We start from the raw sequence: 12530 nt of genomic DNA on the forward strand, positions 1-12530 counted from the left end.
AATAATGGAGGCACGACGAATCGTCTCAGCCGCCAAGCGCGAGAGCTGAAAGGTTTGCAGCTCGGATAAAGCGACGAAGGATCGAGCATGAGAGGCCTTCCAGTGAAAACAAGTGTGATTACCTTGTCTGTAACGGAATCATCATCCTCGATTCTGACATGGACGAGCCAGAGTATCCTCAGTAGGTTGTTGGGTAGTTCCTGAAGGAGAGGTCGAAGTAGATTCTGTAGAGGGTGTTGAAGCAACCGTCGGAGAGAACACTGAAGCGGCTGCTGGAGAGATAATGGTAGCGGAATCTGGAGAAGATGTTGAGGCAACTTCCAAGGATGATGTCGGCACGTCTCCTGGAGGGAATATTGAATCATCTGTTGAGGAAGGCGTTGAAGCGGCATCAAAAGGGGAGGTCGATGTAGCTTCCAGAGAGGATGAAGTAGTGGCTTGTGATGAAGGCGTTGAAGAAGCTTCCAATAACGGATTCGTCGAAGATATTGTTGATCCCTCCAATGACTAGACTTCCCTTTGTTGCTTTTATTCATTGTTGAGCACATCACATAGTTTGTAGACATCTTTTTTTATACTCAGTAGTTTTGTGACTGAGGGTTTTTATTGGATGGTTGATTTGATTTTTTTTTTATCTTGGGAACCCTAGTTGTAGCATTTCCAGTAGGGTTGCAACAAAATCTCTCCGTTCCATCAAGTCGTACATTCGGAAAGAACGCGATCATTCATAAGTGATGATGCATCTTTTCGTGAACCTTCATGATGATTGCATGTAACCCTAAAAACAATGAAGGGATGCAATAATGGAAATCAGAGATTAATCACGAACCTGTCTGCCCTCTAATTAGTAAAGTGTTGCTACCCATCTAACCGGGTAGCGATTGAGAGGCTCCTTTATTTCCGAAGTAAAATGCTCTTCAAAGTACGAGGCGCTCGCCCTAATAATCACGATTCCTTTGCCTCTTTTCTTTCTGGTTTGAACTGATGGGTACTGGTGAGGGTTTTAGGTTTGTTCAAGACTTTTATGTCATGATTCAAGAGTAAAGAGATTTCTAAAATAAAATAATACTTTGATTAACTGACGAATTGAAAACCTAATTATGAATGCAAGCAGTGCAATCATTTTGGAGGAATTACAAATATTGCATAAAAGAGGAAATTGCTGGAAGAAACATTAAAGAGAACGCTGGAGGAAAAGGTAGCACATTGTTTTAGGTATTGAAAGGTTTGAGCCATCGTGAGTGGATTGTAACGCCCTCCAGTTTGTCAGCATTGATGAGCTTGCAGTACCCGCATAAGATAACGTCTGCCACCAGGTATGGCTTATCTTCCCCTTCTGCAGGTGAATCAGGCTGAGCGGCCACCTTCACTGTCACATCCCCAATTTGAAGTGTGGTCACCTTTATTACCAAATCTCCAATTTGAAATGGGTTTGGGCGTTTCACAACTACTTGATCCTTGGACTCACCGTCTTTAACCGAGACAGCTCTAAACTTTTGACAAAGCGTTTGAAAGGACCAGCATCCCATTCACATCTCCTAGTGGCGGCTGGGTTGTCGATTGGAGCAAGTCCCCGGGACTTAGTAGAAGGAGGAGTGACTGGTTGCAAAAGGGTTGTTCGATAAGACTTACTTGGGTTCGGAATCTTCTAACGTATGATGATGGGCTATCTCCAGGTAATTGCGTCACATCGGAAAGTTTTCGGTACGACAACAGATAATCTTCGGGATTTGACAGCCTGTTGGTAATCCTTCCAGGTATAGACACTCGCAAGGGACACACTCCTAACTTTGCTTTGTTGTTATGCACCCACGAGCACCCCATAATCATATCGTAGTTCGGGTAATCTTTCACAAATATGAAACTTACCGCGTGTTAAAGCATCTCCTATCTTGATTTCGAGGTCGATGTACCCGTAAGCGTCTCTAGACTCTCCTTCAGAATTTTTAATTATGGTTAACAATGAAAAACTTCCTGCTTCGAAATCTTTGCAGCTTTCAGGGCCTTGACGGTGACAATGTTGAAATCAGATGCTACATCGATCAACGCGTTGTCGAACACGACATCCTTCAAGCGAGCGACGGTTATGAGTCCCCAGTTACATATCGTGTTTCCTAGGAAATATTAAGGTTCAGGAGCAACTTCCTTGACTGGAAACAGACGCTTGCCTGATACGACACGGTTAAGAGCCCCAAACTTGTCTTGACGTTGTGCCTTAGAGAAATACAGAATTTCGCATAAACGTTCCATCATAGATGTACGGTCTTGTGAACAGAGTCCCCAGAAATCATGAAACTCCTGACAGGAAGAGGGTCCCTTTTGACTCTTTCATTTCCTAGTCGAAGTTCTCCCTCATCCACCTTCTCTTTGAAAATCCACTTCAACTTGTTGCAGTCACTGGTTGGGTGATTGACGAACCTGTGATAACGACAGTATTTGGGATTCGCCATCTCTTCTTTAGTTGGCGGACGTCTAAGAGGAGGTAGCTTGATTGTGTCATCTTGTATCCATGCTTCCAGGAGTTCAATGACCTCATCTATTGGGAATGGGAAGTCTGGAGCAGCATATCCAGCTTCAGGAGTTTTAGACGTGGCTTTCTGGGATGGAGTCATCTGCCCGGCACTGCGCGTTTGGGTTGTTGCTCCGTTGCTGGCGCTTTCCTTTTCCCTCCTTCACCTACCACACTTAAAAAAGGACCAGTGTTGTATTGTTTGTTGATAAGGTGCCTGGTTTCTCGAGTTTCGCGCGCATTCTCACCCCTGGCCGGTCTGGCTCTTTCTAAAAGCGCTGGTGTGGTCGTAGCCGGTCGCTTAGCAGCTTCATGAAGTTCAGAGAACGTCTGGAAGCGCAGGTTTTCCAGTAAAGCACGATAGATGGGAACCATACCGTTAATGGACGACTCTACCAATTGTTGTTCGGTCACGTTTGGATCGTGACAATCCAAAGATTGAGTTCTGAATCTCTTGACATAATCGTTCGGATGCTCGTTGTTTCGCTGAAATATTCTTCCCAAATCCGAGAAAGTGATTTGCTCCGACACGAAGAAATACTTTTTATAGAAAGCGGTGACCATCTCACACCAGTTTGATATGATGTTTGGTGCGATGTTGTTGTACCAGGTGTATGCTCTTCCAGTAAGCGACTTTGAGAACTCTTTCAGGCGGAGGACGTGATTGTATTCGTGTTCTCCCAAAGATTCCAGAAAACGAGAAATGTGTTCGCGAACGTTACCAGTACCATCATAAAGGGAAAACTGAGGAGAGGAATATACTCTCGGTAAGGGAACTATCTGCACATCAGGAGGATATGGAGGTTGGTGCTGGTGCAGGTCCACCAAGTTTTCCTTGCCTTGATTTTGGAGAAGTCGTTCCAGATCCTCACGAGTGATGAAGTTGGATGGCTGGTTCCTTTCCCATGGGCGTTCAGGAGCAATACGGGCTTCTTCATCGAGATAGGCACGTCCTGCTGAAGCACTCGCGCCAGGCGTGTTGAAGGTACTCCTTGTTGGTTCCAGGGGATGTCGCGACTCTTGTGGCAATCGCTCTGTTAATGTCTTGAGAAAAGTAAGCACCTCTTTCTGAGTTGTAGCCATGTCAGTTTGAGCCTTATCAAGAACTTCTTGCCTCTTCATCAAATCAGCAACGATAATAGGGGGCTGGCCTCCTCTGGTTCCTCCAGCCCCTCGTCCTGACAGGGGAGTAGCAGCTGCTCTGGTGACAACCGGAGGCGTTACACTTGAAGAAATGTTGGGATTTGCGGCTGCTCTGGCTCTGGTGATAGGAGGTGTTACGCCCGAGGGAATATCTCCTGCTCCGCTGGTGTTGGTGGTAGAGGACATAGTTCCACGAGATACATTGATCGTATTGACAGGCTGTACGGTAGCGCCACTGACAGGGACATCAGCGTCGAGAGTGTTGTCAGTGTTAGTTCCATCGGAATTGGTTGATGATCCAGACCTAAGATCCACCATTTTGAATTTTGAGAAAATTGAAATGAAATTGAAAATTGATCTTGCAACCAAGAGATTAGTCTCCCGTTGTGGTCGCCAGTTGTTTTGGGGTAAAAAATGATTCTGCTGTTTTTGGTAGTTTGGGGTGTGTTGATGAAAAACGAGTTCAAACCCTAAACAAATGCACTGCACGGTAATGCTTTTAGGTTCGAGAAATCAATCTGTAAGACTCTGGCCTAAACCAAGAAATGTTCGTTCCAGATTCAATTCGGTCACAAGGTGAAGGGGAAGGGTTGATCTTAGGGAGGGAAGCGGAGAAGGTGTTCGAGATCAGAGTGTTGAATTATGGAGGTGTGGTTGTCTATGACTTGTGTATCAGAAAATGGTTTCTGGTTACTTGTGTTGATAACACTTGTGTTTTTTTTTGTTTTTCGAAATAGATTGAAATTCTATTTATACAAGTCATTGAGCGCACCCTGATCTCTTAGGAAGTGGAGGAAGTGAAGTAGTGGAGAAGTGGATTTGTGCGGAAGGTAGTGATTATCGTGTTTCCGTTATGAGGGAAAACTGATCACACGTTCTTCCACCACTCTCACTACTGTCAACTGTCTGTATTTCCTTTCACGTTCTCGTAAGGGACGCGTTGCACGCCGCACGCTGTAAACCGCCAGACCAATACCTTAATAAGCATCCCCCAGTTTGTGACATGTTTGATGTCTCGAATAAGTGGGTCAAGTCGTGGGACCTGCCGATGAGAATATCATGGTGCTATGAGGTGAAACAACTAAGTTGTTTATGAGGCCAATATAAAATATGTGTGTATTCGATGCATATGAAACATCGCTTTTAAGCAGCTCAAACTAATCGATGCGTATGAAGCATCGTTGTTTTAGAGCTTGATTGAGTAAGTCTTGAATAAGCGTCTTAAAGGAGGCAGCATGATCGACCACTTTTGGGTGATCGTTTGGTGGCTCTAGGGACACGCCATCACTTGGTCGATTACTGCTCGTGGAGGAGGGGTGACTGGTGATCATGGCGTCACCTTCCTATCCATTTAGAACTTGATCTAAACCGTCCGACCAAGCTAGCAAAGTTGGTCGGACAAGATGATTTTGCGGCAGTTGAATGCTGCCGCTAATTATGTCTCTTTGGGCGAACGTTCTGGGATATCGATCCCTAGTTCGAACAGACCGGTCGGTCACGTGTAGAGGCGGGTCGAGGTGATCATACTGACATCTTCGGGGTTGCCTGAGATTGAATCTAAGCCGCTTGACTAGGCCGGCAAAGATGGATGGTCACGATCGATTTGCAACAGTAGGGCATTGCCGCAAACGCAATCTTTAGGGTTTTCAAAGCAGCGCGTTTAAGCTACTTTGGGTAAACGATTTGACATGTTCTAGTTTTTCCATGGAGAGGTCGATCGACCAAGGGAAGAGTTGGACCAGCGGTGAACACGTTGTCACTTCTTTGGTTGCTCAAGATGCGATCTAAGCCGTTAACCAGGCCGGCTAAGTTGGACGGTTATGATCGATCTGCGACCTTTGTTTAACGCTGCGACCCAAATTAGGGTTTTGCTCACAACGTGTTTGCTCGAGTTTGAGCAATCGATCTAGCATTCTATAGGCTTGCGCGGGAAAATCGATCGGGTAAGGTGAGAGTTGGGCCGCCAATGTGCATGTTGGCGCCTCTTTGATCATTCCAGGGAAGATCTCGGTCGTCCAACAAGGCTGGCAAAATTGGAGGGTCATGATGTATTTGAGACCCTTTTTAACGGCCTTAGTTCGTTGGAGCTCCCTTTCAAATAGCGCGAACACCCATTTTAGGGTTCACGTTTGGAGCACTTGTGGCTGAGAGGAGTGGGACTCGATCGACTAGGGTGCTAGTGGGCCCGCCGGTGGTCACCGTGGTGATTGCCTAGTTCTACCAGAAGTAAGCTATGCTTGTTAAATCGCGCGGCCAAATTGTGTGGCCGCGATTATTATTTTTTGAGACTGATATGAACAGTCCAGATTCTCCTTTAAGGAATAAATATGTGTTCGATCACGCTAACTTTAAAGTGCACCGATACAAGACTCTCTTTGTCAGAGAGTGATGCATCCTGGGTGGGTATTTTCATGCAGATCCCAATACTGGCATTTCAGGAGATTCATGCTACTCTGCTGAGAGTGAACACTTCATCGTCATGTCATGTCAATAATGAGAGTTCGGCTGAGTACATAGCATAAGAAAATATTAGGCAGGTCAATGCGTTAGTAACTAATGCGATAGGTTGAATTTTTATAGAATATCTGGGATTGATGCACCATTCTGATAAATTTCATAAATATGTTGAATTACTCAATACATATATAAGTAAAGAGGTTTGAACACTCATCACTTTCAAATGGTTTTTGTTCCTTTTGCAGGATCGTAACAGTAAATATAGGGTTTTACGATTTTGACCCTGAACTAGAAACCACCATCAACACCTCCTTTCCACCAGTTTATTATAAGAAGATTTCATTGTGAATACACCATCTTTAGAAGGATCCCAGGCGTTGTGCTTATCGACCCGTGCAGTGTTGTAGCTAACGCGTTAAGTAACAAAAAACCGCCAAATAAAATGCGTCACAAGCCGAAATATCACAAGTACCGCCTCGTCCCGGACCGTCGCAAGGAAAAAAAGATATCTTCCTCTGACATAGATAGTTGCATTCTAGTAATTATTTCTACATTATCCGGAGTGAATAAAGTACTGAGCAGTTGTATGTCCCAGACATTAGTACCTGTTAAGATCAGCTCACTTACAAATACATACTGAAGATGGGATGGATGCAGTGGATCTACTATATGACTAAATCCTAAGATCCATTTATCAGTCCAAATTCAAATAGAATTCCCGTTGTTAACTTCCATAAAGTAGTATTGTTGAACTATTGAGAGACCCAATTCAATACTCTTACAAACCCAAGAAGAGTTACTCTTCTCAGCATGTAAATGAATGAAATCTTCATGCTTGTAATATTTAGCCTTAAGAATTTGACCCAGCAAGTGATCAGATTTGTGACAGATTCTCCATGCTAGCTTAGTAAGAAGTGCATGATTCAACATCTCTAAATCCCTGAAGGCCAGACCACCTAGATCTTTAGATAAGCACATGTTTTTCCAAGCAATTAAAATAATACCTCTGTTCGTTTTAAAACCCCACCAGAACTTCCTTTGAATAATGTCTAACTTCCTGAGTAGTTTATTTGTCATCTTAAACGTCTTCATTTGATATATGAGAATTGAATTAAGAACATCTTTGACCATTGTAGTTCTACCAGCTTGATGCATTGTGGTGCCTTACCAGTTTCCCAGTCTTCTCTTAAAAGCCACTTGAATTTCTTCAAAAGCTTTTACTTTTGATCTTCATATGATTAAAGGTGAACCTAAGTACTTCTCATTTTTATTCATAGGTTTGACACCTAGAATGTTGCTTAGAGTGTCACAAACCCCAGGTTCCATATTTTTACTGTAGTGAACTTACAAAAGATTATTCACACTGGTTAAATTAGCATGAATAAAAATGACACAGTCATCTGCAAACAACAAATGATTAATGGTGGTGCTCCTCTATCCAATACCCTGAATGTTTTTAGAATGATGAGCTTCAACCATAGTTCTAGAAAACCACTCCATTGCAAAGATGAATAAGTAAGGATATATGGGATCTCTTTGTCTTATCCCTCTAGAAGGATTGAAGTTTTTGCATGGAGAACCATTTAGAAGTACAAATAAAGTGGTGGTGCTGATACATTGATGTATTAGATGACACCAGTCTTCATAGAAACTAAAACTCTTAAGAATCTTAATAAGGAAAGTCCATTAAAGTCTGTCAAATGCTTTTGGCATATCTAACTTGGGTGCTAGCCAGCCACCTTGTCCTTCCTTTCTCTTCATGGTGTGAATGATTTCATGAGCAATTATAGTGTTGTCATTAATTAACTGACAGAAACATATGCAGCTTGATATGGGGTAATAATTTTTTCCATGATGGGCTTCATCCTACTGACCAAAATCTTTGAAATAATTTTGTAAGAAGCATTGCAAAGACTGATAGGTCTAAATTCAGCTGTAGTACAAGGCTTGTTCTTTTTAGGTATCAAAGAAATATAAGTCTTGTTCAATTGTCTAAGCATGTGCTTAGAGAAGAAGAATTTCCTGACCATGTCACAGACATCACCACCAACATTAGACCACTGAGATTTATAAAAACCTGCTTGAAAACGTTCTGGCCAGGGGCTGACCAGTTTTCCATACTCTTGAGAGTTTTGAAAATTTCCTCATCATTTGGAGGAGCAAGAAGTCTGATGTTATCTTATTCAGATACCAAAATAGGAATATGATTATAATATATTTCTTCAATGATAGGTAAAGAAGTTGTACTAATGTTTTTGAAATGATTAGTTAGCAAATCAGCTATATCATCTCTTGAGTGAACCCAGTTTCCTTCTGAATCCTTCAATGAGTCAATATTGTTTCTTGCTCTTTTCCTTTTATGAAGAGTATGGAAACATTTGGTATTGTAGTCCAAGTCTTTGATGAAGTTATCTCTAGACTTTTCTTTATTAAAATCATGTTGTATGTTGTGCCACCTATGTAGTTCTTTAGTAACTTCAATAGCTCTGGAAGTATTATCTGCTGAGTGAGGAAGTGTCTGGATTGTAGAGAGCTCCCTTTGTAAGTTATCAACATTTTGGTTAATGTCTACAAAGTGTTCCTTGTTCCATTTAGATAAATCAATTCTTGTGAACTGTAATCTTTTGACAAGCTTAAAACCTGATGAACCACATTAACTGTCTTTTCCCAAGCTTTAGCTATATCTGCAGCACAAGCTCTGTCTTGTAATCAAGAAAGGCAAAATTTTAATGGCTTCCGTAGTTTTGGTTGAGAGTAGTCTGTCACAAGAAGGATGTAGAAATGATCACTTCCAAGTTGATTTAAATGAAGTATCGTTGAATCGGGGAAGAAAGGATTATAATCATCATTACCCAAAGCCATATCTAATCTGGATCACTTCCTCCCAGCGCCCATATTATTATTTGACCAATTATGTCCTCTTCCTATAAATCCAAGATCTTCTAAGCCGGCATGTTGAATTACAGAATGAACCAATCTATCACTATAAGTAAATGTTGAAGAAGTATTGTCTATAAGATGAAAGTTAAGATCACCTAGTTTTGCCAACATCTTTGATGAATTCCCATTGAGATTTTTTCTGGTGTAATTACAGTAGCCATACATACATGAGAGTAGCCATTCAGGTTGACCGGGATCACTTTGAACAAATGCATGAATCATGTTATTCTCACAACTAATAATGTCACAGGAGAAACCATTTTTCCATAGGAGGACTAGGCCGCCAGATAAGCCAACTGGTTAAAGGTATTTAACATTAGGAAATCTAAATGGAGCAAACAGAGTTCTTATTCTATCCCCATGTAGTTTAGTTTCACAAAGAAATATATGTTAGGATTCTGGATCCTAATTAAATCTCTAATGTGATCTCTAGTGGCAGTGGTGTTAAATACTTGAACATTCCAGGATAACACTTTCATTGTGTTGAGAGAACTAATGATAACACATAAAAAGAAAAAAAAAGAGCAATAACGTGCTTAGTTCTTTTCCCATTAAAACTTTTGAGATAACTTGTTGTGCAATAAGTAATTAAGAGATCAAAAGCCAACTTGTGAATTAATGCGTAATAAACAACTAGGTTAATAAAAGAAATGCTACTAATTTGCAAAATTTTAAATGAAGCAAAAGATAAAGAAAATATGTAATAAATACAGAACCCTAAAATTTTATAGCTGGCACGGTTATGTTTAGACACAGAAATCAATGCATGTGAAGAGAGAAGGTAAAATAAGTTGCTTAATGAATAGATAGGAATGAATACCTGAATCTCCTTTTCCGCGTGAACATATTGATCCTCTCGAGTTATGACCCTGTGAGCAGTCTGGTTGGAAGTGCTGGTATCTAAGGGATTATTTCCAGAGGAGCTTTCAGCATCAGTGAGAGAATCATATGGGACATTAATTACTCTATGCCTTTTTCCTAGTCTTATATCTTCACATAAAACCTGATCATTTTTCTTGAGAAGAAAATCCATATTAACGGATATACCATCCTTTGGAGGGATGGAAGCTGTGGTTTTGACAAAATTTTTGGTGTTTTTATGGCATGTAGGAGCAGAGCTAGTAGAGACAGATGTGATATTTTTCCTAATGGTACTGACTTTACCAAAAAAATATAGCTTCTTATGTGCTTGATTAAGTAATTAGTAGCATCTTTGCAAGCACCTTTGCAATGATTAATGACATAACACTCTGTACAAATGCTTTTTGGTTGTCTTTCATAAAAGAATTTCTGCCATCTTGTTACTCATGCATTAGTGATGCATTAGTGAGGCATAAACAGATCAATGTTGACATACACTTTGACATGAGTAATTCCAATTGCGATACCATCCTTTGGTTCAATTCTTGTGGCTTCTCCTATAACCTCACTCATCTTAGTAAGGGAATCAACATTCATGTGCTCATGAAGCAAATACTTAAATTGAATCCAAAACTATTGAAATCCCCAATGTTTCTCAGCGTATACATTCCTGGTATGTAATCATGGACCACAAGAAGGTGCTTGTTACATGGCCTTTCATAAATGACCTTGTTAAGTAAATCCCAAGTTTTGAACTTATAAATCATACTGTTAGGTTCAACTTCAATGATCTTCACTTCTTCAGGGGTCATAAATGGCCATGTAAAGGTGATTCATTTTTGGATGGTATCATAGTGTTCTCCCCTCTATAATAACTTTCCATATAGCACTAGCCTCCGATCTTGATGTTTCTTCTTCTGGGTTGTTATTATCCTGATTGAAAACAACCACTTCACTAGTGTCTCCCAACTCTAAGGTGGCATGCTTAAATTTGTTTACAAGATCACCAACATGGATTGAGTTTCCTTCTTGCATCTTGAGATAATTAGAGAGACGGATGATAAGATAATCAACAATATTAGTATGGTTAGGACAGTAATAGGGATTAGGGTTTTGAAGATATAATTGATATGAACGAAAGTTTATTTTCTGGCAGGAAATACAGTAACAAATATTTTGAGAATATTTGTTAATTTGGCAAGTATTACAACTGGCTAACAACTCAAACAAAATAATTATGAGGATGACTTTCCATAAGAAACTGACATGATTGAATTTGAATTTATTTGTATTAGCTAAAGAGCGGGACAAATTGCTTCTTTGACTCACTAGATTAACTCGTAGCCGAAACTCATCTCTAACAATTCCATAGAAACCATTGATACCAGCACAATCCAAACTTGTTAACAAAAGATTGTAAGCATACTCAACAAACACAACAATCATAACAAATACACAGGCAAACGCCATTAGAGAAAGATCAAACTGTAAGCACATTATGGAGAAACAAAGAAAGTTAGCAACTCATAAAGAAAATTTGTAAGTTTAAGCTGACTAAATGATAAAAAATAAGATCAAAATAAATTTATCAAGTATGTTGTATGAAACTAAAATAGATAAACTAGATATGAAAACATATTAAAAACGAAAGACGTGTGTGGAAATCCAAATATTTTGATCAAACCAGATAATGAAATATATTCACTGAGTTGGCATATTTTGATCGCCTGATTCATAGAGCAAGAGAGAGATATTATGAATTCATATGGTTAACAGGTATTCCAGTCCAAAAGAAAATATTGATCTTGTAAATGCTTTTGTATTCATAGATAATGATGAAAGTTTAGGTTCCGGTAAGGATCCACTATGTTCAAAAAACTTATTCATCGAATCTTTATCCAGAATGACGGAAATGCAAATGAAAAAGACCGGCGTTCCTCATAAAATAGATTTAGCGCAATTAAAATAAAAGTGAGAGATTACGTGAGAATTCTTACCAGAATATATTGGCAATATAAAAGCGGTACTCCGTACAAAGATTTGGCAATACATAAGTAAATTAAGTTTTTCGGTTAATGATAATAGTAAAAAAATTATTTTATTATTATAGACTCGACAAGGCCAAAGCAATTGCAAAAGTATTTCGGAAAACCATCGAGTTTGATTCAAGTTATGAAATTATAAGAGACGGTATTCCACCATAATTAATTAGCGCTACCAAATCCTGGTGGTACGAGAATTGAACACAAGTTCGAATTCATGTTTATAGGTTTTGATTGCTACAAATACAAACTTATTAGGTCTTAATGTGTTAGCCGGCTATGATACCAACTAAAAAAGAGAGTGTACCTAGTACACTACCAAAAATTTCCTTCATGAAACTATATAGAAAAATTCCTTGGATGATTTCAAAAATCCATATTCAAGGTCAACATAGTATGGACCCGAACTGTACAAGATTCCAATTCCAGGAACAACGAGTCTTTTAATATATATTTCAAGATAAAAATTCAAGAAGAACAAGCCTTGTAGGATCTTGACAATTGAGCTAGAAACTATATAGGTTGATTAACATAATACTTGTGATATTTTAATTATAAAGATAAACAATATAACGCGG

The 12530-nt window shown here is 39.8% G+C and overlaps 1 protein-coding gene across 1 annotated transcript; it reads right to left on the reverse strand.

Moving 5' to 3' along the window:
* Nucleotides 1-6814: 6814 nt before the first annotated feature.
* Nucleotides 6815-7264, reverse strand: LOC113312839 (uncharacterized mitochondrial protein AtMg00310-like). Its single transcript, XM_026561575.1, has one exon. The coding sequence runs from the start codon at nucleotides 7262-7264 to the stop codon at nucleotides 6815-6817; it is 450 nt and encodes a 149-aa protein (XP_026417360.1).
* Nucleotides 7265-12530: the final 5266 nt, after the last annotated feature.

This window comes from Papaver somniferum, chromosome 9 (genome assembly GCF_003573695.1).
Source record: "Papaver somniferum cultivar HN1 chromosome 9, ASM357369v1, whole genome shotgun sequence".
Lineage (NCBI taxonomy): Eukaryota > Viridiplantae > Streptophyta > Magnoliopsida > Ranunculales > Papaveraceae > Papaver > Papaver somniferum.